Source organism: Solanum stenotomum, chromosome 1 (assembly GCF_019186545.1).
Source record: "Solanum stenotomum isolate F172 chromosome 1, ASM1918654v1, whole genome shotgun sequence".
NCBI classification, from domain to species: Eukaryota; Viridiplantae; Streptophyta; class Magnoliopsida; order Solanales; family Solanaceae; genus Solanum; species Solanum stenotomum.
This window is the reverse complement of record NC_064282.1, coordinates 7799851-7827629: the sequence shown is the minus strand read 5'-3', so window position 1 is coordinate 7827629 and position 27779 is coordinate 7799851. Positions and strand designations below refer to the sequence as shown.

The window sequence follows — 27779 nt, the reverse complement described above, 5'->3', positions numbered from 1 at the left end:
CAAATACAAAAAAGTTCTTAAATTATGAATCTATAAATATATGATTCTCACGTAACAATCCATATACTATTATCATTCATCTCGTTAAACCAATTATCATTTGTCACATAGTATGAATATGATAGATGTCACAAAAATGGAAAGCATTATTAGCAGTAACATATTTTGTACAATTAGAGATTAGTTCGTAACATTACATTCAAACGTCACCCTATAGATACGTATTCTTAGTACTAAGTCATATAGTCTTAATTATTTTTTGAACAAATAAAAACGATCTCCTTAAATTCATTCTCATTTTATTTATTACTAAATCCAGTGTATTATCTTCCTCTCTCTTTTTTCTTCTTCATTTTCACAGTTCTAACAAAATCTTGAGTTTTATGAATGTATGAATCACCACTGAATTAATTAATTTATTTATTCAAAAAATAATCAAAGATCAATGGGTAATTTTGGTCTAATCTTAGTGTTAGACCTCATATTTCTTATTTATCCAGTTGTTTGTGAGTATTTTTCTGTTTTTTTTTTCTTATGTAATTTTGTTTGTGTTTGAGATTTTGTGATGATTAATTTTAGTTATGATGCAGATGGCTATGATCCAATGGACCCAATGGGTAATATCACTATCAGATGGGATGTGACTACAAGCACTGAGGTTAATCACCAAGTAAGTTTTTTTTCGTTACAATTAAAATACACACAATAGTATAACAGAAAATTAATAAAAGATACTCATAAGGTAGCAATCCGGTTCAAAGCCAGTAGCATGATAAGACGACTTCTCAGTCCTATGAATTGTTCATTATATTAGGTTAAAGTTTGTTTGTGATGTGGTAGAGGGCCGGGCCTGGGCCATTATCCACCGAGTTTCGAACCTTAGCTGAAAAATGACATTGTGATAAACAACTGTATTTTTTTTTCATGATTTCTGATTGTGATCATTTAATTTTTTTCTGTTATTATAGTTGTTGAGTTATAATAGTAATGGTGGTGTTTGTGTGATTTTGGGCAGATCCACTTTCTAATTTTTTTAAATATTTTTTTTTTTGCTGATGAACGAGGGATTGTAAGATAAATGAATTTTAAAAATAACTGAGATGAAAAATTAGTTAGTTATTAGCTGTTAGTTTGATGTTTTCTATAAGTTCTTGTTTGGTAAAAATGATATAGTAAAAGTATGTAGTGAATTAGGAGAAGTAATTCAATCCAAAGAAAGCCCTTCATATGGTGATTTCCACCGGCTATATATTGTTCGGACTCTCCTAAAATGTTGTGGTTCATGGACCTGAATCTTTGTTATAAGAAAATTATGTTAGTTATCTTCTATTTTTTTGTATCATATCTCATTCGAGGAAGTAGAGATGAATTAGCTAACGTTCTCTCTGTCTATCTCAGATTAGAGTTTCAATCTTCAACTATCAACTTTTCCGTCACGTAGAGCAACCTGGTTGGAAGTTAAGCTGGGATTGGCATGGTAAGGAAGTAATATGGCAAATGTGGGGTGCTGAAACAACAGAACAAGGTGATTGTTCTGCAATCAAAGGAGACACCCCGCCACATTGCTGTCTGAAAGAGCCTGTGATTCTTGATCTCCTTCCTGGAGCTCCGTATAATAAGCAGGTTGCAAATTGCTGCAAGGGAGGAGTGCTGACATCCTTGACTCAGGACCCTGAAAAATATGTGTCTTCTTTTGAGATGAGCATTGGAAGTGCATTAAATGATGGATCCGAGCCTCGTATGCCTGAAAACTTCACACTTGGGATTCCTGGATATACGTGTGGTGTTGCCGTTAAAATCCCTCCAACCAAGTTCCATGAGGATCAAGGACGGAGACAGACTCAAGCAGTTAGTAAGTAAACTAACTCCTACTCATCCTATATAGGAAGGATGATCATTCTTCCCTTAACATACTGTAACTTTCAATTTAAATCTAAATCTGTTTGTAATGGTTGCAGCTACGTGGGACGTCATTTGTTCTTACTCCCAGTTTAGAGTATCATCTTCTCCAGCATGTTGTGTTTCCTTGTCTGCTTTCTACAGCGAAACAATTGTGCCCTGCTCCGTATGCAGTTGTGGTTGTCAGGGACAGAACGGTGCAGCTCAATGTGTGAAGTAAATATCTTACTCTTTAACCTCAATGTTCGTACATTATTTAGTCAAGAGGTTCATATCTTCTTTAGATGCTATACAAAATCCAGGCAGATCGGAGGTAGTGTATAATATGTTAGCACTCGAGGCTGTTTCCTAGAATCCAGAACTCATAAGGTTGAAATACTGACTCCGCCTCTGATTCTAGTTTCCACCAAAACATGTGTCTGAGTAACAAGTCATATTCAACAAAATTGTTATATCTTGTTAATCTAACATGTCTTTTCTTCTTGTGTGTGGAACTACAGGCGTGGTGAGGTGCCACCAGTTTTACAACTAGGCCATAACGAACCGCCAATGCCAATACTAGAGTGTACACGCCACATGTGCCCAATTCAGGTGCATTGGCATGTAAAGCAGAGTTATAGAGAATATTGGAGGGTGAAGATGACTATTAGAAACTTAAACCTAGTTAGAAACTACAGCCAGTGGAACTTGGTGGTCCTGCACCCGAATTTGAGAAGTATAACGCAGGTTTTCAGCTTCGACTACATGCCCCTTGATCAGTATGGTGATATAAGTAAGTTATACCAATGCATTTCTTTCATACTATATATGCCTAAACACAAACTCAGCTGGGTTCGGCTATATGAATCGATTCTTTATTCGTGCAGACGACACTGGGATGTTTTATGGGATTAAGTATTACAATGACATGTTGCTACAAGCAGGAAGGAGTGGGGTTGTGCAAAGTGAGTTGTTACTGCATAAAGATGCAGGGATTTTCACATTTAATGAAGGATGGATGTTTCCAAGAAAGATTTCATTCAATGGTTATGAGTGTGTTTTGCCTTCACCTGATAAATATCCAATGCTTCCAAATATTAGTCAATTTTTGGCCCCTTCAATACTTACCATCATTGTTTTCTCCTTTTGTTTGATATTAACAATATTTTAAGTAAGTGTTACCAGTTATTAATCTTAATTTATACAGTGATAGTCTCTAGCATAGATGTAAGTATGATACGATTATATGTTGTACTTCAAAAGAAAGCTTTGGAAAACAACATATTGAGGATCTCCAATTTTGGGTGGCCATGGTTGGGGTTGAAAGATTATTGAAGGTTTGGAATGATTTGTGAGTAATAACTAGGTTGTATATAGCATGAAATTATTCTGATTAATTTGTGATGAATTGAATTCTTTTTTTTCCTTGTAGCTTTAAAAATAATATGACGTGATTTGTGAACAATCAAACAAAATAAGTACGCTGAATATAATATGAAGTGATACGATTCTGTCATGACTTACCTGTCACAATTCATTAGTTCTAATGTGGTGACTCAAAGAAAATTCATTGATTAACTCAAAATTGTTTTCTCATTTATTTTTTCAAATAATTTGATTAATCATCAAATTTTAACCTAATCAACTTCTGTTTACTTTATATATCAGAGAAATGTGCGAGAAAATATAGGAAAGTAAATACATACCTAATCAGAGAAAAAGACCGCTATTTTCACAAGTTGTCTTACCATATCCAAAAAGAACTCTTTTTCAATATTTTACTTAATAGAGCTGTTTTTCATACCCCAAATTAACCTTACTACTTAATTAATCGGGTCAATAGGAAAAAAGAAGCATAAAAGCATTCCATGGTTTAGAGAAAAGATCACAGACGACCTAACCATTTGGTAAGTTGCAATATATGGAGTATTTCTTTTCCGATTCGCATACTAAAACTTTTGCAGATTTTTCACTGACCTCCCAAGAGAATTTAATTCTATTCCTAATACAAATTAGGAAAAATCAAACAGAATGAATTGATTGAATATATTTTTTTCTCATTTATTTTTTCAATAATTTGATTAATCATCAAACTTTAACCAAATCAACTTCTCTTTACTTTATATACAAAAGGAATGTGCGAGAAAATATGAGAAAGTAAATCTGTACCTAGTCAAACAAAAAGACCACTAATATTTTCACAAGATTGTCTTACCAAATCTAAAAGGACTCTCATTTAATATTTTACTTAATAAAGTTGTATACCATATTCCAAATAAACCCGATTTATTAAGTTGTATTTGGATGGTTTTATCTTGGCAGGTTCCAAAAAAAGAACGCATCCCACTAAGCGTGACGTAGATGATCTACCCTAGTTGTCAGTAAACTTGGGAAGTTACAATTACTCTATTTTTCTATATTATATTTCTTTCCCAATCTGGACACTTACATACCAAAACATTTAGCAAATTTTTGACCAAACCTCCCAAGAGCATTCGATTCTCTTTCCTATTCAAATTAGGAATAATAATTATAATTTCCCCCAAAACATCTATATATACATACTCATTCTTCTCAGGACTCTACATCAATCAAGCTATGGCAGACGAAGATCAAAGCAAGAAGGCAAAAGAAGATCAAAGCAATAAGAAAACACACAATCCCAAGTCTTATCAAGTGAGGAAAGAATGCATAAAGAGGAAGTCAATGGAGCTTGCAACTCTCTGCGATATCAAGGTTTGTACTGTTATTACTGGTCCTAATGGGCAACTGCAAACTTGGCCTGAAAATTTGGATGCCTGTAAGGAAGTTCTTGATCTCTACTCTCAAAATTTGAAACCCGAAAAGAAGCACAAGGAATCATCAACACCAATTCCAGAACCAGAAGAAGAACAAGGAGAGAAAGATCTCCTGACGCTAGTTGAATCAAAGCTTGCTGCTATCAACAGGAGAATTCGTTTCTTGGAGAACAGGAATGTTGCTATTGCTGATAAGGGGAAAAGAAAGAGAATTGAGTGATTTATTTGTATGGGTTTTTTCTTTTCAGGTGTATTTTCTGAATGTTTCAAAGATTGAGATTGTGTTTTTTTTTTCTTGTTTGTTCGAGGATTTACAGCAGTTGAAAGATTTATCCTTGATATGCATATCCTTTTTTCCTTTGTAGTGCTTGTTTTATGAGTAGTTGGTCCAATATGAATATAACCCATATTTTACCCTTTTATTCTTATGTATGTATTGAATTGAATTGTGGATTAATCCCTCTAGTAGAATGGAAAACCCATATGATTTTAATTAAAATGCAATACTTACATGAGAAATTAATGTCAGATATTAGGTAGGGTAGGGTTAGGGTTTGCTAGGCCTAACTTCGTATCCATATTTGGCTGAAATAGAAAGTTAAAAACTAACAAGAATGTTTTTATTGCACTAAGAAGAAACAATGAATGAGTAGAAAGGAGTTCCTTCATCAATGCTTACATTACATGGTTCATGAAGATGAAATTAGAGGGGAATCAGAAGCTGGAAAATGTTACAAAAGGGAAACTGATGAATTTAATCATTCCGAACATAGAAAGACATGAGATATCATGCTGGATTTAACCACCTCAGGTGAGTCAACTGCGACAAATGCTTTTCTTTAGCATTGACCACCAGGTGCACATAAAAGCTTAACAAATCTTGATGTAAAAGACACATGTTGTAACAAGAACTAGAATCAATTTAGACAGAAGGAGAACAAACCCGTTGGAGGTGAGCACATGGGAAGCAAGACCTCTTCTTGATATCGCACAATGAAAATCGTGAACTTTTGTCACTCCATGGCAAAGTCAACTGAGGGACAGTCAGTAAGACATGATTAAAGGCATAGCTACAGTTACGGTCAAATGTGGAGTTGTCCTGAAACAACATCACACTCAGCCTCTTTTTGTTTCAGAGTGAGGTTTGCAAATTGTTGATCGAGATCCCTACTAATGCTGCGACGATGGCTGTAAGATGGCTTCTGTTGCTGTGGCTGTGGTTGTGGCTGTGGCTGTTGATGTTGCTGCTGATACAATGCTCGTAATCTTCCTATTTCTCTTTCCAGAACTTCATGTTCCACTGCATATAAATTTATTAGTTGCAGATTTCGATGGAACAAATGAAAATAAACTACTGGTTGTATATACGTTCAACTTCTCCAAAACACCACCTATCCGACAAAACAGAACAGTTCCCATGTTCAAAATAGTTAAATTCAACTAAGGCAGTTTACTCTAGGTCTTTGAATCAAGGAAAGAAAGTGAGACTTGGGAAATAGATCAATTATTTAGCAATTTTGTAGTTGCAAATTCGACCACATTGTTTCTCTTTCTTTATTTGCCTAAGTAACTTTCCGTTTTACCAAAAAAGTGCAAAAGAGAGATGCAATAAAAATCAGCTAAACAACAATATCATGCTCCACAAAAGTCATCCAATCATTCATATTAATCTATACATATGCTACCATTGCTCCAGAGGTAAATAAGAAAAGCTTCCATCCCTTGAGTTAATTTTGAAAGGTAAGCAAATTTGAAGGCTTGAAGCAGAAAATATGGACCTGTTCACATTAAGGTCATCCAGATGCAGTGAAAAAGAGTACTACTACTCACCTCCCCCCCCACCACCCCCGCCCAAGAAACTTTGACCTTAGTTAGATTGTCCATCTTAAAAAGAAGATCATAAGGGATCAAGTATTAGATTGTCCATCTTAAAAAGGAGATCATAAGGGATCAAGTATTAAATTGTCCATCTTAAAAGGAGATCATAAGGGATCATGTCGCAGCAAGCAGAATCATTTAAACTAACAAATACAATTTTATTTCAGTGCTAAGAGCCTAAGACAACCTTAATAGTGAAGAGTACATTTATGCCTTTTGAAGTGATACAAAACATTTCAAATAATTATAGTAGAACGGGGTCACAGGGAAGACAATTCTAGTTTTCCAAACAGCTAGAAAATAAGGCAATTTTTCTCATATTTATTGGTTCAAAGAACATTAAGATTATCAGCAAGATCATTTCATTTCTAAAAAGCCGCAGTGTCTGGGCCACCTGCCGCGCACACCTTCCTTATTTCATCGGGTACTTGCTACCTCCCACCAATTTAAGTACTGAAGAAATCACCTAGCACTTTGTCTCTGCTGGAATTTTCACCCTGGTTTTCCATGGTTTTCATTCACGGCTAGGCCACAATAGTTGGCTACAACAAGATCATTCCATCTTCTTACCAAGAATTGATGTATTTGGGATGACCAGTAATTGTCCCCATTTTCCCTAGAGACCGTTATTTTGTTAATCAAATGGAACATTACTCAAAAACTTTTGTTTTAGTGCCAGAAAAACCGTGTCCACTTTCCCAGCTCACTTGAACCAATACTCACTCACTTGCAGTTGTTTTATTCACCATGAAAAAATCAATTTTATAATCCTTATTTCAGATGAATCTAATTCCTAGCTATGTAAGGTTTGGACTCACAAGACCTGCTGCATAATCAACTTTATCAAAATAGTCCACGACTACAAGCACTAGAAACAAGCAGAATAATTCAGTATAACAAATAAATAAACTTACAATACTTTATGAGGTGTTCCTGAGCTAAATTTTCTAAGCGCTGCTTTATGGCTTTATTCTCCATGCTGAGGATAAAATTCTGCTGGTTAAGAAATTCAAGCTCAGCAGACACTTCAGAACCTTCAGCCTGAAATCACAAAAACTAGTCAAATTAACAAGTTACCAAAATGCAACATCCATTTCATGTCCAGGTACCAATGTATGTATTTCAAAGGTTCAACTGATACATGCCTGCAAAGCTTGCACATTTCTTTCCAATTCAGCTATATATTGAAGCTTTCTGACTCGTGACCGCTGAGCAAATTGCCTGTATATTATGACACCTTTTATGTTAATAAACTTCATATTTGGAGGGGGGGACTTCCATATAAAATGCTAAAATGACATTTCGAGAGATACTAAAATACATTAATACAAAGGGCAGTTTAGATCTTGACTGAGATTTATGGCTAAATAAGAAAGCCTCTATTTCAACTTAGATAAAGCCACTTGATACGTGTTAAGATGATAAAAGGCTAAGACCCACTATAGTAAAAGATCTCTTACTTCACCATAGAAGGAACCTTGCTAACCTTCTCGGCCAGTTAGTCTAACCACATGGATCTCCTCTAGTTTACCCACCCAGGCACCCACCGTAAATGATTTACTGATGGACTTGGAATATAAATGAAATAAAAAAGGCCATCATGGGACCCATCCGCGGACAAAATTTGGGTATTTAAGTGGAAAAGAGTAGAGGGTGCCACACACCCATTATCCACCAAGTTTCAAACCATACGCCACAGCTCTCGGGAATATCTCGGTTATCCACAAAAAGAAAATTTTCTGATCAAATATTACAGTTATCTTGAACTACGCTGTCAAGCAAATATCAAATTAACAAGCATATCCCCTTCTGCCTTCCCAAAGTTTCTTTTAAGAAAATGGTGGGTGGTATGGAGGGGTTGCAGAGTTGAACTTACTGTTTCGCACGTTTTGTGTCAGTTTCTGATGAAGAACTCTTACTCTGAGAAGAATCTTTTTTTTCAGCAGACCCTTTTAGATAAGGAGGGCCAGATTCTGCTACATCTTGCTTGTCACTTCCTGCAGATCTAGGCCTATCTCCGTCTTGTGGGAGGCATGGTGATCCAGACCTCTGAATACGGAGATCTTCCCCAGGAGAGAAAAGGTTGCGGAGATGTGATACTGTAGTTGAAGATACATCTTTTTCCCTATTCTTGCGTCGGATTGAGGAGTTTTGACCGACAAAAGAAGCAGCTTGTCGAGCATCTTTGTAATAATCAAAGTCTTGAGACCCCCAAGAAGGGATAAGAGGCATATTTCTGAACTTGTTATCAACTTGAATTGTGTAATCCAAGTTTGCAGCGTTAGCAGAATCAAAATATGCAACGGAGTCACTAGATGAACGTCGATGGCTGCCTCTGCGCACAGGAGTTTCTGGCTCATTAAGAAGATCATCCAACCAAGACGGTTGCTCCTTTATAATACAGCTTTCAGAGGAAGTACGCTGATGGTGTGAATGTCCTTCTCTGGGTTTCTGAATGCCTTTTTGGTTGAAAGCAGAACTAGGGACATACTCGACATATGATGGGGCCATACTAAGAAAGGGACTTTTAGGTGGCAGTAAAGAGCTCTTCCCATTGTACATCATATTTCTCATGGTACATGGCCCTTTGGAATTTGCCATAGAAAAGCACACAAGATCCCTATAAGGAAAAAAAAAATATGTACCAGTGGGATAAGTAAACCTTCAAAAATATAATAGCCCTTGATAAACATGATCTCATTATTTAGCAAGCTAATATCATGACCAAATCCCAACACTTTCTACTTGTGTGCAATAAAAGGTAATGCAGACATTTTGAACATATTAACTATATGACTTATGAGCAATAATAACAGGCCCCAACAATGGGATAAAATCAAACTCAAAGAAACTATGATCTTGCTGGAAAATCCCGCCTTCCTAAAATACCAGGTAAATATTTTGGGTATACAGGGAATTTCCCCTGTTACTCTTGCAGATACCAGCCCTGTTCATCTGGCCAGATTTATCAATTTGCATCATCCATGAATTTCAAGCGCTGCAAGATTTTTGAAACCTTATATTAATTTCTATCATATTTCAAGGTAGAGTTTACTTGATCCTTACAAGGGTGGGAACCATGAAGCACAACTGAGGTATTCAGAGCTATTAAGAATAATTGAAAGGGGAATACCAGGAAGTGAAGGCGAAGAAGGAGCACAGTTATCACCAAGAATGGGACGAAGGGGAAGAAAGGCTTCTTTCTCATTGGGGATTGCAAAAGCATTCAAAAGTATAGTGATGGGCTCCAAAAATATTCAGGCATGCTCCAGAGAGGAAGCTCTTTGTTATTTTTATTTTATAACCATCCAGGGAGGAAGCTCTTTCTTGCATCACCCTTTGTTTTTAATTTTTTATGTTTTTTAAGGAGGATGTGATGTGTGGTTTTCGAATTGCTTTGAATGTTTTTACTTGAGCTGAGGGTCCATCAGAGACAGACTCTCTACCTCCAAAGGTAGGGGTAGGCCTGCGTACACACCACTACCCTCCCAGACCCTACTTGTGGGATTACACTGGGTATGTTGTTGTTGTTGAGAATATGATGTGCGGCTCATGGAGTGTGAGAGAATCCAAAAACTGTTCAGAATCATTATGTTTTCCTGCAGCTCTTTAACTAAAAGCAATTTGATGCATTCAAATTTAGGTTATCCAATCCGCAAAGTGATTTTATGCAGGAAATGAGACAAAGACCTTGGACCTCCCCCATAGACACACCCAACAACTAGTATGACAAATTGGGAACCACAACAATATTAACAACGGAAAAAAGAATTAAAATATAGCATCAAAAGGAACGAAATTGTTTCCTTATGCTTTAACACACATCTATACTTTCCCTGAGTTTACTTAGGTGGAAACAAAGAAGCGCTAATTTTAGCTTATCTTGGGACATGAAATCAGAAGAAACTGAACAGCTTTTGATTGGACTTCATTTCTGGCACCCCTTAGTTTGTTCACATCATTTGATTGATATTGGCAATGATTAAAATATTCTCTTCCTACAACATGACTCAAACAACATAAAAGATTAGGTTAAAAGCAAGTTGTTTTTTTAAATCAGTTAAAAGTATGCTTCCAGCACTGGAAGCAGTTAGTTTGGTAAAGCAAATTTATCTCGGGGATACTAGGAAGGGAGAAAAAAAAGATTGGAAATTATCGGTATCTCTTTTCGGAAGAGAAAAGACTCCATAAATCATATATTTGGCTAGGGGCTTCTCATATATGCTCTACTCCTTCTTGTAAAATCATTGTATAATATACCTCGGAACATGCTACGTAAGAGGTGATTTAGTTCTAATTTTGAGAAATGGAAAAGAAAAATCTGGGCTGCAGATGCCCTTATTGATATCTTCCACCTGGAAATGAAATGGCCAGGTGGGGCACAAAGTTAAGCTTTTTCCCCCTATTTTAGCTGTGAGAATGTGCACACAAACAAGTGAATATGTTACAACAACAGCAAAATAAATTAGCCTTCGTAACTTTATCTATTTTTCATGGGCATTCTGAAAAACTCCATCTTTACGTCAACAATCAAAAGGCTAGAAACTGTGACCGCAATATCTCTGCAGACACTTCTAGCCAACCTTAATTCCCAAATTCATCATCAAATCTCTACCGAGTGAAAATCAAAACTTGCTTTCCATATATTTTTTTCATCTAAGTAAAATTAACGGACGCTAACGTTATGTAAACTTCTAAAGTATATAACTGGGTACAATTTGTATATTTTGAATCTTTCTTTATCCTTTCTCCCATTGCATCAAAAGAAAATTATTAGAAAATCAAAAACATTAAAAAAAAAAAAAAAAAAAAACTCTTCCACAAATCTCATACAATAGTCTCGCTAGGTTTGATCAATTTTTCATATCTAAGACAAATAAGTTCCAATTAATCACTCGAAAACAGGAACGCGACAAAAAAAATAATTAAAAAATCAATCCAAATTTTTCTTCCTCTACTTTTGCTCATATTTTCATAGCAATCAAACAAACAACTTCAAATCATATTATCAGAAAAAAAAAAAAAAAAAAGGTAATTAACAAAACTCGGAAGATATTTTAATTTTTCCGATTAAAAAAATGCTCACCTTGATTGATAATGAAGATATTGCAATGTGATTTCAGAGATTCAATCAAATTACGAAGCTCAGATTTCTTCGCTTCTAAAATATATATCGATATTCTATATATCTTGTTGGAATCTTCTTCTTCTTCTTCTTCTCTTCTTCTTGAAAAATCTTTCTTCTTTCTCGTTGACGTATCACGTTGAAAAGGGATACTGTCCAAAATGAGTTGTTTTATTGCTTTCCTTATTTCTAAAGTCCCTGCCACAATACTTTTATCATATTTGCAAAATAGCCCCTCTTATTCGTACCGTCCCAATTTATTTGACATCTTTTAATTTGACATAAATTTTATTTATCATATTTCATTTATCTTAATGCTAGTTTGATCAATTTTTACAACTTAATTAAATATATATACATTAAAAGTATTGCTAACCATCATCATGTCAAAATAAGAATGAACTTAGACCAAAAGCAAAATATTTTGCTTTTGCTTGTATACTTAAAATTCAATATTCACACAATTTAATAAGTAAGAAATGAGCCTACGCAAGAAAGTATTTCCTTTTTAATGAACTTCTACGTGGTGCGAATCTAGATTAGTGAATATTATACTATTATACACAAAAATAAATAAATTTTATTAATAATAAACGCTTTCATCAATAATTTTCATTATTTATTTTTGGAATTTTATTTTAGGAAGAGAAAATTTTATATGGCACTAGTTTTCCAACTCAAGTTTTTTTAAGTACAATATATTTATTGTACTTAAAATTTGTGACAATTAATTGTTATGAGGATAGCTCATTATTAGTACTATATTAATAATTAGTAAGTCACCCAACAAGTGGTATGTGACAGAATTCATCCAGCTCATTGTGACAGTCCCACATTATAGTCCTCAACAACAAGCCTTTTCTATAATAATAATTATTCTTGCTAATGAAATATGTATATTTTTTTTATTTTTTAAAAATTGGGCAATGAACAAATTCCCAAAATATTCCAGTTTAAGATATAAATATAACAGTTTGCCTCCTTTTTCTTTATAGGATATATTAATATTCGAGTTTCAACTTTGTTTGCGTGCTACATATGTATCACTCGTCCCGCTTCCAAAGGTAAAAAGTCTTTTTTAATAAGTACTATATTAATTTATATAAATATGAATTGCATATATTAGTCAAAAAATGCTCAGGAATTCTTTGATAATAATTTTGCCAGGAGCACAAAATGCAAACTTTATAAAATGTAAGTTGGAAAAAAGTGTAAAAAGGGGTGAATTCTCAGTGCCAGTGAGGTATTGGACCATTCATGGGTGTATCCTTTTTTAAAAAGCAATCACACCAATTATTGGAGGTTAAGTTTAGGGGTTAAAGAGAAGTATCAATGTCAACTAGTTCATGAAGTTTGGCTGATTTCTCATTTAATAAAAATTTGTGGATCAAAATATTTTTACTCATGACTTACTTTTTTTTTTTATGACAAAGAGAAACTCACAACCATTACTCCAAGATGAAACTCCGCTCCTATGCAATAGCTTGCAATAACCTGCACTAAGCAAACATGATGCAACAAGATCGGCCCAAAAGGCAAACCCCTTGAGACCTCCAACTTGAAAGTCCCAAGCCCAAACCACTAAGGAGTATTCATGACTTACTTCTCTTGGCATAAGTTTATTTATAAGAATCATTTGTGGTGTTGAAAGTCGAAATACTTTGGTAAAACGAGGGTTCTAGTAATCTTGGATTCTTGATACACATCGGCAAAGGGGCAAGTATAACAACATTTTTGAGTGAATGTATATTGTATGGAGCAAAGTTAAGCTATGTATTTGATGTGTATAAAATACAATTTGTAAACCTTGACAGAATAGAGGATTTCATGATCCAAGCAACTTCTTCCATCTAGCATATCCTAGAATAACAAGGAAGAGCATTATACAACCTATTGTCAGGCATAATACAAAGGGCCAAAATAACCCCTCTGTGTGGTATAAGGTACAAGGTATATTCATGCCAAACCAACCAGCTATCAGCGTCTCCATAGCTATAGCAAATGATGCAATCGTCAGTGTCAACTGCAGCTGAATAAGTTCATTACGTTGATTGTCCAGTTGAATATTGACGTAGTCTTCAGTGTCATCAATGTACTCACGGACCTGCAATTATACAATAACAGGTGGTTGAAGAATATGGGAAAGATCACAGGCAAATTAACACAAGGATTATAGAAAGTAAGATGAAAAAGTTCAATTTCTACTTATACTTAAGAAGAGAGTTTAAAAATTGTACATGAACTTAATTCATAGTGTTACTAATTGGTAGAGGATACTGGGTTACTTCTTTGTTCACTTGCACAGTCTTTCTTCCAAATCAAGAAAAAAATTGAGAGAGACAGAGAGAACAGGACATTGCATATTATCTCATCCGACTATAGTACTGGCCCAAGAGGAAACCTAACGAGACAAAAGGAGGGGGGAAATGGAGGCACTAGATTGACTGAGAGTTGTATATCTGCAGTTGGAATTAGCAAGGTATTGCATCATCAAAGTAAGAAAGAGATACAACTATTGTTTGAATTCTTTTCTTTCTTCAGTCTCGAAACTTTCATTAGCTTACTCTGTTACCGGAATATGCTGCAAAGTGATTGGTTATTGAAGAAGACTTAGCTTATGACCGAGAAGCAAGGAGAACCCAACTTTTTTCTTGTTTTCTTTATAAAGAATGAGGCATTAAAGGTACACGGCATCATTTTATACAAGGATACTCACATCAAAATTTATATCATTAAGGAATCCTAGTTGAAGTGGCAAAAACTGAGTTTCCTTAAAAGTATGAACGTCTGACTTCATTTTTCTCTTATATGTGTAACTTTGCAACTTGTATTAAAAGTAGAATCATTTCATTACAAGGTATAACCATCCTACTGTTGTGCGTTTATCATTCATTACTAAAAAGGAAAATGGAAGGATGACGACTGTCAAAAGGAAAGAGGAGTGACAAGTCTGCCATTACCAACATAAGATTATTAGTTTTTCTTAAGAAGAATATACTTACAGATAATATCTTGTTCCGAGTGCCTTCCAACTGCATGAAATAGGCCTCAAGTAACATCTCCAGATCTTCCACATCATAGTAATTAAAATGATTGCTCACCAAACTTCCACTTCTGCTTCTAGCTGAATTAAGTCTACGAAGATTTGGTGCAGCAGGAACGGGGCTATTTGAAACAATAGTTCCCAAAAGAGTCTCAGGTTGCTGGTTCTGAATCCATTTCCTAGTCAAGTACAACTGTGCCATGTCTTCATTATCATCTAAAAGGTGTTCTATTTCATCTCTAACCTATCATAAGAAAAACTTTACCACTGTCAGCATAAGACAGAATAATCAGGGCACAGACACGTGTCATGGAAGAGAATACTACACTTAAGTTCCTCAAAGTAGCTCATTTGAATATTAAACCCTCCAATTTCCGAATCAAACACAAGAGAATTAAAGTTGGAAAGGCACATTGAATCTGCTCCTATCTGTACAAAACAGAAGGAAGAATACAAAGACCATATACTGCCTAAGTGATCATGGGCAGAAATCCTCTATACGCAGACAAAGGGAAAGGAGAAACAACAAAAAAAAATAGAGACTTTGTACAGGTCTAGTGTACCATTAGAACAACCAGTATTCTCCCGAGTACACATGCCAAATCTGGTCCAGCATAAGGCAAACATAATGCACTATAATTTAACTCATGACTTGAGAAGATTAACTTAAAGTGAACCACAAGGGCTATTGAAAATGAATATGGTTTTACTGATCAAACAAAAAATGAATACGGTTTGCTCATGATGTTTAAACTATACAAAATTGGTTCCAATAGTTGTTTACCCAATAAGTTATAACACAATGAGTAAGAAGTGTCTTAGTAGTAAGTCCGCATTCGAGATGATGACAACATGTCCAGAAGTTAAATAAGTTCTCTTCCTGGTCAAACAAATTTCCAAAAGCAAACCATGACTGTCCATAAGGGTGGAAAACAATAGCAACAGGAAAAAAAACAGATAAGAATACCTTCTGCACTCTGGCAAGCAATCGGGTAAGATTACTTTTTAAACTTCTCACTTGCTCAAGATTCTTCGTGCTAACATTCATGGCCAGTTCATCCAAAACTGGGTAAGCATCTCTCTCTAGATCCGCTACACTAGAGTCTAAGAATGTGCAAACAACCTCCAATGCAATTTCAAGCACCTGAAACTCAAATGGTAGCTCAGCCTGCAGACCTTCAACAGCTTCTGGAACTGGTAACCAGTGTCCAGCATTTGGAAAGTGTCCTTCATTGTCGTCTTGTTCAGCGCAAGTACCATTAACTTTCAAAAGACTTTTATGAGGAAGTTGTTGCCTCAGTTGATCCACAAATGGAAGAACCTCTTGACGTAGAGGATCAAGCAACAAAACCTCTTCAGCTGTAATTATGGCTCTTATAAACTCCAAATTGACAACCATGGCCTTCTCCCTTGCTGAAGATTAACAGAAAGAAGTTTTTGAGTCCCTTGAAACACAACATCACATTTCTTTCTTTTAAGTATTCTACTAGGCACAAGAAAATGGTAGGAGATGCACATGTATTATAAAAAAAACTTCCAACAGCTAAGCTAAACGTAATGGTTAAGCCTCCAACAGTTGAGATAACGATATAGGAAGGTTCAGGTAGGATTCCAAAAATTAGAGGTTCAAACTAAAGAGGAATAACAGATGTATAAATCAGTTCCATTATTTGAGTTCTTATCAAGAGGCTAGAGCATCAGGAATTCAGGATAGAGGAGCACCCGTATGTTACATATTACTCCTTCCATCCCAATATATAATCCTAGTTTGACGTGTCATGCAGAAAAAAAGAATCAAAATCAGTTTCAGAAAGGATACTCCCAGAAACCAAAAAGAACCACAATCAAATGAATTCAAACTGCATAGGCACTCATTACAAGCAAGATGTAGTACATCAATAATCTTCTTCCCCTGAATGAGGGAATAAGAGTGAGGAAAAAAATTAAACCAAAGACAATCCGTAATACAACTTTCAACATGAATATTTAGCAGACACCAGAAAGAACCTCGATCGTAGTGAGTTCATTGCGAACTGCAAGTTTTACACACTGATAAACACAGAGCTAATCAGCAATTAACAGGTTCTCTGAATGGCTCAATTAACAACTATTTTTTGGCTGGTGTTGAATTTGCAATTTATGGGTACAGTTTGTTCTAACATACTCAGGATATATGAATGAATATGAGCTGCTCATACAAGTTTCAGTTCAGATATTGAACAAGAGTCACAAAATATATAGCAAAACCCCTCTAAGGACTGGCAGTTGAATAGATTTTAAACAGGTTAACGAAACCACCAAAAAGTCTACCTGCCAAGATTGGGATAGTAAAATTGTCAACCTTAAATATGATTGTTAAAACCAGTATTGCAACCTCAATATTTTTCTTATAAGAGGACATACAAGAATTGGAATCCACCTACATGCCAAAAACTGAACCTGCAAACTATCTCAAACCCAGTCATCTAACCACCATAAGCACTATTTTACATAGGATGGAGGAGGGCTAAAAGCGTGGATCTCCCTCATTTAAGTAAAGAAGCCTCAGAGTCCAACAAAATATTCAACCATTTCATTGAGAAGATTGATTTTCCATGAGGATCCAGATATAAGGAATTTATAGTGTGTGATAAGGGATGTTAGTTCATTGATGACTTCAAATGAATAGGCTAATCTTCCCTTAAGGAACGCTACACATTGCCGTAATTATTAATGGCGACTATCAGTGAAAGCAAGATGAAACAAAGTGTTTCTAAAAACAAAAGTGATGGGTCAAATAGCACCAATCGTACGAAAGTTAAAAGAACATATGAAGCAGAATGAGACCCATTCAAACAGTAAACTTGAAAGAAACGTCTTTCAGCAATCTATGATGAAGAATAAAAAAGGCAGACCATTATATTGCTTTAATGTTTTGATAACAGGATCATATGACAAAGAATATCGAAAGGCACTTCCTCGTTTGTAATGCAGGCTAAACAACATAACGAGTTCAATGACAGCTTAAGAATTTAGATTAACATAGGTGATTCATAAACATGAATTAAAGATGCAAAGAAGATACCAAAAAGCAGCTTGTTTCTTTTTAACACACAACACTATGGTCTAAACGAAGCAGGATTGCCTAGACATCCATTTTACTTTCCGTTTATTAGACTAAGCAAACAGTCAGTAGTATATGTAGAGAGATACCCCTACCTCATCTTAAAAGACAATTTCTTCCTATAGATGAATTATTGAGTATTGGTCCTAAATGAATCCAAATACAAGTACAATGGTCATGGATTTAGAAGGGACTCTAGCCTTGAATAAAGCATGAAACAGAGCACCCAAAACCCAATGATCACCAAGACCTGCAGCTTGACACTCCAATTCTTCGATTGCATGCTTAAATAAGTCTAAATTAACCGATATGGATATTGAAGATTCATTCAAATATAATGCTAACCAAGGAATGGAGTTCACTATATATTTACTAATCAAAAGAATGACCCAACTTAATTATGGATTAACACATAATTATTGTTATCATTATCAACACATGAAATGATAATTGATACATAGAGATACAAGGGGGTTAAAATTACCAAGAATGCTGGAGGAGTGAGAGAATATGGGGCCAAGAATCCTCAAGTCCCGAGTAGGAATACCAGCACGCTTGATTATAGCGTTCTTATCCCACTCATTCAACTCTGATTGACCCCATCTATCAAATCTCATCCAAAGCCTCGCCCCACCAACCTTCTTCTTAGACGCTTTAACAGTCCCCACCGGCATCGAAATTGAATTCTGGGGTTCCCCATTGTCCACTGGCGGTGTCGGCAACGGCGGCATCCCTTTCTTCCTCCGGCGAATCGAGAATTGATTCTTCCCCATCTTACCCAGTTCAATAATAAACCCCTTAAAGCTTTCGCTCTCTCACTCTTAGCCCCTTTTAGATTCTTGATTCTTCCGTAGCTACACAAAACAAAAGGTATATATAATGATAAACAATTATGGGGTTGGGTGATTTAGGCCATGTCCAATTGATTCTTATTCTTAACGAATGAAGGGGACAGATTCTTCTTCCGCTGCTTCGCCTTCTTCGTCTTCTTCAAGATCTTCCATATACTGAAAGCCCTTTTTTTGGGAAAAAAAACGAAAAGGGAGAGTGAGAATTTCAGGCGTGGAGCTTCTTGTTATTGAGGGTTACATAAGAACACAACTGTAATTCTTGTCGTTCATAATTTGCGTCTATTTTATTTATTCCTTCATATTACTATTATTTTTTTATTTATAATATGTCCCCACATTTAGAAAAGGTGTTGACCTTTCTCTAGTTGTTTAGTTCACTTACCTTACTTACTACAAATAATTTCTTGTATTTTTTTTCAAAAATAAAAAATAAAAAATTTGTCATTAATAATGAAAACAAAATTATGTAATTATTGTGGATGCTAAGAATCGAATAATCATTAGAAATTGACAATAACAACATTAAGCGAACTAATATGAAAATAGTGTACTAATAAATGAAGCAGATAGTAAAGAAAGAATAAAGTTTTATGTAGAATTCGTTGTCAATTTTCTTGCAAACACAAGATTGTTGAGTAACTTATAAGCTAAAGAAAAGAGAATATAAGTTTTATCATCTTATTATTCGATGAGAATTTGATTTCCATACAAAATTGAAATGTCTTTTTTTTGTATAGCTATATATATAGCAAATGAAAAATGATTTATGAGTTGTCGATAATACTTATTGATCATGTGAATTGTGAAATTTTATTAGACTGACAAAATTCAATACATAGCCAAAGTTTTTATTTTGTTATGAATGAAATTTTGAGGTAAGAAAAAAATAGCGACCACAGTGGGAGTCGAACCCACGACCTTCTGATCCGAAGTCAGACGCGCTAATCCACTGCGCTATGCGGTCTTTGTGTGACTTCTTTTTGACTATTTTAGGAATACTATTTATTTGTTCTTTCCTCATCTTGGTTTTATTTCTAGCATTTTTTAGTAGTATGTCTTCAGATCTCATCTGAACAATGAACTGAGTAATTTTAGTTAAATATTTTGTTTTGATTCCAAAACAATTTTTTTCCATATATACAACTTTTGTTTCAACTTTAATGCCTTACTCCCTTAATAGTTGATAGGAATTAAAGAACTTTGATGATCAAATTGCATTTATTTTATTGTTATTTCAGGTCAGTAATGTTATTGTACTTATCATTAAAGAAGACTATATTCTTCCTCCATTTCATAACTTCAAGAATGCATACAAATAGTTCAAAAAAAGAAATGGTGGTAGTACTATATTAATTTCAGTTACTTGATGAATAACTTGAGTAGTGTTCATAAAATTGTCAAAAATGTACTAATACAAAAGAATGAGTAAATCCTATGTAAAACAACATTTTCCATCATAGAGGAGATGGAGCCTTATACATCTCTAATCATCAGCCTGGCAGAGAAACATATAATGGACTATTGCTTCAGCAGTAGTTGGAACTTCAGATGCACAATATATATATATGCATTTCCAGTTGTGCTACTATGTGAGTTGTTACGTGGTAAGGGCGTCGGGGAGATTGGTTGGTGCCCCAAGAATCTTACCTCCAACATCAGGGAAACACTCAAATCCAGGCAGTGCTGTGACTTCTCCATTTTTACTTACATGAACTGGATATTGCATCAAATGCCCTTTCATTGGTTTATATTCATCTGCTACAAATGCTTGCCAGTTGCGTCTAGCTATCTTGTTAACACGTCTAACACATTCGATAGTCTGTGGATCCATGAAGCCCTCTTCAACTCTACCAAGATGTTCAGCCCACAGAGACATCCGATAACCATAGACCTGAATGCAACAAAAAAACTCACTTCCATGGATTGTAAGGTTGTATATCCGCAAACCCCTAAATATGTTCATGCTCAACTCAAATAATAACTCAATTGCTTTCAAAATGACTCACTCATCTTGACAAAACAAACTGTGACAGTGATTTTACTAATATTGAACATGTTACTGGTTCGAAAAGTTTCAACTACTTTATGAGCTACAGAGTAGTTCGGAGTTTTTTCACAACGAATGATCACAGTTCAATGCGATGACTTTTCACTTACTGCCTTCATAGAGGAGGATAAACGGTAAGAAATAAATCTAATTCATACCTGGCCATGTGGATGAGCCTCCTTTTTGGCCCATGTGTAATGTGGTTGATAAGCTCCCATAGCAATTTCAGTATCCCTTGAACCACTCAAAGATCTTTGGTTGATATTTGCAGAACCCAGCAATACATATTCATCATCTACTATCATTCCTTTGGAGTGTACATAAATCATAAATCTGCGGAACTTTTGAGCTAGTTCCTGCATAGGTTGTAGAAAAGAAAAGAGAATTATTTGGGGAAAGTGTAAAAAAGAGGGGCAACACAGCTCACTTTAGGCCATAACAGGTCTTCAAAATAACTCTTATGTCACAATTATTGCATTCACTCATTTTGGAGGACAACACAATAGTCCTAACATGTGTAGCAAAGGCTGATTGAGCAAAACACATGTTTGTTGGCACATCGTATCACCTCCGTATTAAAGATGGCCTCAATCAAGCTCATGCCCCCACACCATTCACTTTAGTGTTGGGAATTTCACACCAAATTCAATGTTTTTTTTTTGCTGTGACGAATCTAACGTTATCCAAAATTAGCCTCCTGTTTCATTCTTCTTCATTCCATTGTTTTGTTGCTTCTTTTACTTCAGTAGAAAATAAAGAAAACTAGCAATTTCATCCACCCCACCCCATATGAACTTGGTATTTGAGCTTCACCACCTTCACTGGTCCTCTTATTTGGTCCCAAAATCTATTAAATGCAGTTATTTCAATGACATACAAACCTATTTAGAACCAACCAACAAATAAATGTTTAGGAAAACATACTACATAATCTGGTCATCAGCAAAAATCCCAGTCCCAGAAAATCAACATGCAACTTACATGTGTGTGTTCCTGGGGAGTTGGATTGTCTCCGTCACCTCCGCGCTTTTTTGCTTCTCTGTTACCAAGGCAGTAGAAGTTCAAGTAATCCTGAGGATGGAAAAATTGAGATATGCCTGCATTTTCAAGTGCCTGTGCGATAATTTTGTACATCATAGACATTGTTTGACCCTGCCATAATTCCAATCCATATCCAAGAATTAGATGTTACTAAAAACTACAAATTCAAGATAAGACTAGCTGGAGTTAAGTAGGAGTAAAAGTGAAAATCATGGTTCTCTTAGCTGACTACTTAAGTTTAACCGCATTTGAATACTTGAGTTTTGCAATATCATTGGAGAACCTAGACAGATATTGAGCTCAAACTTCTCATGTGATAGGTTACTTTGTAGTTCTTATTTATGTGAGGAATCAACATAAGGACCTCTAAGATAAATAAGCATTGTACTAAATTCAGACCTGCCAAAAGAGAATTTCCTGCACGGCGTTACTGGTTGGGATACCTTCAGGCCACATTGGAATCACTATGTATGCAGCAAACGGTTCACTTGCTGCTATTTTGCTGGCAATTTTCAAAGCAATTTCCATAGGGACAAGGTTATTCGCACCTGATAATTACATACAATACACAAACATAATTCATTTTCAGTGAGCATGTCAGATTTTCTTGTTAAATAGCTCAAAATGCTCATTCATTTGTATCATTTTCTTATAGATAGAATTAAAAGAAGGGCAAAACACATACGTGTACAAGTAGAAAACCTACAAAAAGATATGGTTTTGTACAAAAGACACCTGTTTTTCTATACCTATAGGAACCTTGTGTGTGAATCAAGCTTTATGTCCTTCCATTATCAATTTGAAATCTGAATATTTATAAGGAAAATCTGGACATGTTTATGCCTTACTAGGATACAGAAGTTACAAATTAGAAAAATGAATGATGAGGTTTGAACCTTAGCAGGTTGCATCGGATAATACCCCTAAAATCACCAACTATATCATAAGCAAGTTTTCTGTGTATAAGAGTATTCTTTTGCTAGGCAAACCTTAGACTACCTCTATAAGATTCAAGGATGAACGTTGAATTCGAGATAGAACAATATATACCTGCATTTCGGTAGGACGGCCAGCAATATGAAGAACCAAGAAAATACTGATTCTCTACGTAAATGAAATGCTGAGCAGATCGAATTGCTTTCACGTAAGCCAGGTGTATGCTTCTGTCTATCCTCAAGTTCTTTCCACTGACAAGATTCTGTTATTGAACAGTCAAAATTAGGCATTCATCTTGACATGCTGACTTGATTTCAGACAAAGCACCTACCCACAATAACATTGAAACTAGTTGCAGATAGAACACTGGTCTTTATAAAACTTAGTGCTACCTGAGCTCTTGCTTCTTTAGCGTCTTTCGGAAACCCTTTAACAGACCCTGAATCTATTGATCGGAAAACCTGGAAACCGTTATAGGAAGTAATTATAGTGAAACTTAAACATTTAAGATAACAGAAGAACACAACATATACAGGATCGGAGAAACATGTCTAGTACCTGAACATGCCAATTTTCCAGATCTTCTTCCTTTGTGACATGAACTACTTGGTCACCATCCGGTCCAGCAGCAGGCATGTGGATTGATGGAATCCTCTCTAACTTAAGTAATGAATCTAACCCTGGTTTGCATTTTTTTATTCTAATCCATTTTATAGCCTTTCTATATCTCTGCTCAAAGTTTGTCAAAACATCATAAGCAGCAGGACCCTCGATCTTGCTGTGTAAATCATGCCATGGTTCTCTTGGTCCACCTGAGCTACTCTGTACATATCGTATAAGTCTCTGAGACAATACTAGTGAATGAAAAGATACAGTAGACATTCATATGAAAGAAATAAAAATTACTGTTAACAAACTTATTGCCCTCATGAGAATCTTAGTAGCATGGGAAATATACCTTTGACAATGGTTATAGCAATGTTCATTTTCACCTATTCTCTCATAATTAACATGAAGAAAAAGTTATCTTAGTTGTTAAGTTGCTTGGATAATCCATAAACATGGTATATGTCATATATACTGTCAAACAAAAACCTCAGTTGGAAAGCTTCAACGAGATGCCTTACTGTGAATGTGGGATTGTGAACATCATTTTCAAAGACGGTCTCAAGATCACTAAACAGTCTGTGTTCAGGAGTATCATATCGTCCGTCACATAAATCTAGGCCTCCAACAAAAGCAGTAATCTTTCTATCATTGCCAGCTGCTTGTGTGTCAACAATCACACATTTCTGATGATGTGTAAAAATGTTTCCAACAACCTGCAGTAAAAGGTTTTCATTTGATCAAGAAGAAAATGATACAGATGATGATTTCCAAGCAGTTGCACATAAACAAAAATCACCAGTATAAACAAAATAAAAAGCTTTCCAAACAGTTCTCCAGCTGAATTTCTGTCTGAAGTGAATAAACTTAGATCTCTGTTCAAAATACAAGAATTTTTTTTAACAGAAATCATGGACACAAGAATTCATCTTGCCAGCTATTCAATAGTAAAATACAAAAAAGGTACCTGCTGCTTGAAAATGCTAAGCTTACTGCTAGCAGAACGAGGACAAAGAATACAGTGGACACTTGAGTGTTTAAAGAACTTTTTGGTCTCTTCATCATGAGTTTGCATTACACCTTCCTGCATTCAAATTCACAGAACAATATGACCAACATTTAGAAACTTACGATCGAGTTCTAAGTTGTGATACCATCTAAACAAGACTACAAAAGGATACTCAAGAAACAAATCATTAACTAACTACTCAGTTATATTACCGTCTTGAGGAATAAATCATCATTCGAAGTTTTATCATCCCAAATCAGCAATATCACACGAACGCCTTCTTGTGACTTGTACTTTAGCATCTCCCCCAGCTCTAGCCACCCAGAAGAAGGCACTGGCCTTGTAGGTTCTCTTATGATTCTAACAAGATGATAGACGGACCAACCAACAATATATATTAGATGTTGTGCTTCCAACATGGCATGGCATATGTCTTCCCAACATTTATTATGCTTAAAGACCTTGCCATTATCTAATAGGATTTCAGGAAGTGTTTCATCAGGCGCATGAGCGTCTTGATAAAGTGTAACATCTCCTCCTTTTCGTAGAGGAAAATAAGTGTGCGGCACTCCCTTTTGATCAGCCTCATTACCAACACCATTTTTATACAAAGGGTTCTCTGTTGCTGGCGTATAATGGATTGACAGATGCAGTTGAGCATCAGTTTCCAAGGGAGCACCGGAGGATCCACAAATCGGGAACCAACCATTTATTCGATTACCTTCAGCAATTTTACTAGAAGGTATCGCCACTATTCCTATCAGTTCAGCACCTACTTTATCATTATCCTTGACAATAAACTCTACTTTGTCTACAGCGTGAGCAACTGGTATACACAGACGTTCATTCCATGTCGGATTTTCATCATTTGGAATCACCGCTGTTCGAGCTATACTTGCCCCAGCTAGACACACAGATACATAGGGATCACTAGTATCTACCAATCCTGATGCGTTGGTGCTGTCCTTGCTTTTCCAAGAAAACATGGGAAGACATTTCGCGTCAAGATTTGGAAGTGAGCATGCCTCTATAATACACAAGTCCAATTCTCCATGCAGAAGTACTGCATTTCCAGTTAAATCATGAACATTGTCACTAGATCTTAAGGGCATACCAGGTACTCCTGCCACAGGGGCACTTGCCTGCCTTTGCAGCCAATTATCAACTGAATGTATCATTTTCCTTACTTCTAACTGTAAAAATATTAAATAACCATGAGAAGGTTGTATTCGATAGACCCTCGATTCAGAAAATGCCTGGATTTATATTCGCGATTGCTAGTATATCAGATACACATTTTTCATTGAATAGCTTGAAAAAACGATCAATTGTGTCACAGTTATGGAAATCAAGTGCCTCCTACATGAATGGAAGACCCACTTCCCCTGATGTTTGTTGGCAAAATATGCACTGAATTATTAGAAATCAAATTTTATTCTTTTCCTGAGACTTAAGAGATGCAACAAATTAAACACAAAAAAGGTCGCTAATAAGAAAAAACTATGTACACACCACACCATGCAACATCAGATGCATACATATATTCTTTAGTTGAATTCAGGATCTAATTCTGGTGGATTCAAAATAAGTGTAATCTTATTATATGTATAAATTTTATATAAAAAAAATTCACCGATTCTAAATGAAAGTAATGGATTCAGTTGAACTCACACAATCCGCGCTAGATCTGCCTGTGGATATATTGAATGATCATAATGCAGATTCACATTTTGCAATTGAGACCTCTGTTTTCATGCATTAATGGCATCAGACAGAAAATGGTGGCCAATAAGCGAAATGTTTGTCAGTGTACATCCCAAAAAGAAAAACTCAACTGTCATACATCGGAATTGGCGGGTAAATTGACACGAATTCTTCACTAGTGGATCTGCTTGAAGTTTTTTTTTTTAATAGTGAAAAAATAATAATAAGTATCATTGTACCTGTTTCTAATAATATTCAGGAGAAACTTTTTTTAAAAAGAAAAAATACATGCAATATACTAGTAAAGATTTCAATATTGATTTAAAATTTGAATATGAATATTTTAATTTAATAAAAATAAAAATTTAACTCATTTTTTTAATAGATGTTTAAATTAGTTTCTCTCTATAAAATAATTGTAATGTTAAAATTACATTAATAATTATCCTTAATTGTAATTTGCCTCTCAAAAGTACTTTTTAAAAAAGATTAGTCAAACACAATATGCTTATAAAAAACACTTTTCAAATGAATTAGTCAAATACAAATTATTATTATTTTCAAAAGCACTTTTCTAAAAAGTTATTTTTTAAAAAATGTTTCTAAAAATAAACAGTTTTTAGCAGCAATGTCAAACGGGCTCTAAGATGGTATTTTGATTTAGAGTATTGCACATCATTGTACCCTGACCCGCCAACCCAAGCCCCGACCCTAACCCTAACTCGGGACACGAGGCTTGATTTGAGACCGACCCTACCTTGGACCCGAGACTTGAGCCATGAACCTGACCCGGGACCCAAGACTTGACCTGATCGGGGATTCGAGAGCCAATCCTAGTGAGTACAATGAAAAATATTTGAGCAAAATTCACAAACGATAAAATTGCGCTAAGCTGACAATCATTTTAAAATGGATCATGCTTAAATTACTTCAAATTTAGCCCAATTTTAATTTACTTTAACCTCACCTATAAAAATCTGGACGAATTCAATAGATCATTTGTTTTTGCGCTAATTTTGACAGCCCTAAATTAATTCTAAAAATAGGTAACAAACCTGAAAGTTAACTAATTCCATAATACTGATACGATTAGTTCATGACTTCATGTCCTAAGTTTCACTACATTAATTATAATTTCTTAATTTTTCAACTTTGAGAAATGTATTCCCTCTCTCTCTGTTTTACTTTATGTTATTTTTCATAAAAAAAAAAATGTATATTCGAATTAAAACAAAAAATTAATTAGTTTGACCCTCCTCCTAATCTGGTTACATAAGGCGGAACAAAGAAATCTTTTACTAATTGTTTGCGTCCAAAGGCAATACCAACAAGAAAGTCCTATTTTATTGAAAGTAGTATAACTTCAAGATTGATTAGGGTTTTATTTTGTTATATTAATGACACCTAATTAAATACGTAAACTATTCTCTAGTCAAATAGATTTTGACAAGTTGTTACCTTTTTGTTACATCTCAAGTTACTTATTGCCATTTGGGGAATAATCAATCAAACCGCTGCTGTAAAGATTGATATATTGGATTTGGAGAACGAGATCTACATTACTACTGCAACTTTACCTAGAGGTAATTTTACTTCAAAGTTGGGATTTGATAATTATATACAATGGAACGAAAAGGTCTCGTTCATGTCTTGGTGTTAGATGATTATAAGACAAATAAATGGATCGAAGAAAAACGGATTGTCAAGATGAAAAACTGAGTTAATAACTTTGATGGTTACTCAACTATCAATTTTTTTCA

The 27779-nt window shown here is 35.1% G+C and overlaps 5 protein-coding genes and 1 non-coding gene across 6 annotated transcripts; 2 read left to right on the top strand and 4 right to left on the bottom strand.

Moving 5' to 3' along the window:
- Positions 1–429: 429 nt before the first annotated feature.
- Positions 430–3058, top strand: LOC125877103 (COBRA-like protein 6). The gene is made up of 6 exons (XM_049558423.1): positions 430–506; positions 591–670; positions 1399–1852; positions 1959–2115; positions 2400–2671; positions 2766–3058. Exons 1-6 carry the CDS (start codon positions 446–448, stop codon positions 3047–3049), a joined length of 1308 nt encoding a protein of 435 aa, XP_049414380.1. The 5' UTR covers positions 430–445; the 3' UTR covers positions 3050–3058.
- Positions 3059–4476: 1418 nt separating this feature from the next.
- LOC125853561 (agamous-like MADS-box protein AGL81) lies at positions 4477–4896 on the top strand. The gene has a single exon (XM_049533278.1). It carries the CDS (start codon positions 4477–4479, stop codon positions 4894–4896), a length of 420 nt encoding a protein of 139 aa, XP_049389235.1.
- Positions 4897–5274: 378 nt separating this feature from the next.
- LOC125842871 (uncharacterized protein At4g06598-like) lies at positions 5275–11827 on the bottom strand. The gene is made up of 5 exons (XM_049522159.1): positions 11641–11827; positions 8431–9174; positions 7700–7775; positions 7469–7595; positions 5275–5976 (listed from the first exon to the last, which is right to left on the bottom strand). Exons 2-5 carry the CDS (start codon positions 9153–9155, stop codon positions 5759–5761), a joined length of 1146 nt encoding a protein of 381 aa, XP_049378116.1. The 5' UTR covers positions 9156–9174; positions 11641–11827; the 3' UTR covers positions 5275–5758.
- Positions 11828–13433: 1606 nt separating this feature from the next.
- LOC125872393 (magnesium transporter MRS2-4) lies at positions 13434–18937 on the bottom strand. Its single transcript, XM_049553113.1, has 4 exons — positions 18310–18937; positions 15690–16135; positions 14682–14966; positions 13434–13783 (listed from the first exon to the last, which is right to left on the bottom strand). Exons 1-4 carry the CDS (start codon positions 18596–18598, stop codon positions 13505–13507), a joined length of 1299 nt encoding a protein of 432 aa, XP_049409070.1. The 5' UTR covers positions 18599–18937; the 3' UTR covers positions 13434–13504.
- Positions 18938–19566: 629 nt separating this feature from the next.
- TRNAR-UCG (transfer RNA arginine (anticodon UCG)) lies at positions 19567–19640 on the bottom strand. The gene has a single exon. It is a non-coding gene; the product is annotated as a tRNA-Arg (tRNA).
- A 388-nt stretch (positions 19641–20028) lies between these two features.
- Positions 20029–26095, bottom strand: LOC125853717 (phospholipase D delta-like). The gene is made up of 11 exons (XM_049533448.1): positions 25987–26095; positions 24528–25508; positions 24274–24390; positions 23828–24022; positions 23259–23522; positions 23093–23161; positions 22815–22962; positions 22164–22312; positions 21705–21875; positions 20882–21079; positions 20029–20567 (listed from the first exon to the last, which is right to left on the bottom strand). The coding sequence occupies exons 2-11, from the start codon at positions 25491–25493 to the stop codon at positions 20274–20276; spliced, it is 2571 nt and encodes an 856-aa protein (XP_049389405.1). The 5' UTR covers positions 25494–25508; positions 25987–26095; the 3' UTR covers positions 20029–20273.
- Positions 26096–27779: the final 1684 nt, after the last annotated feature.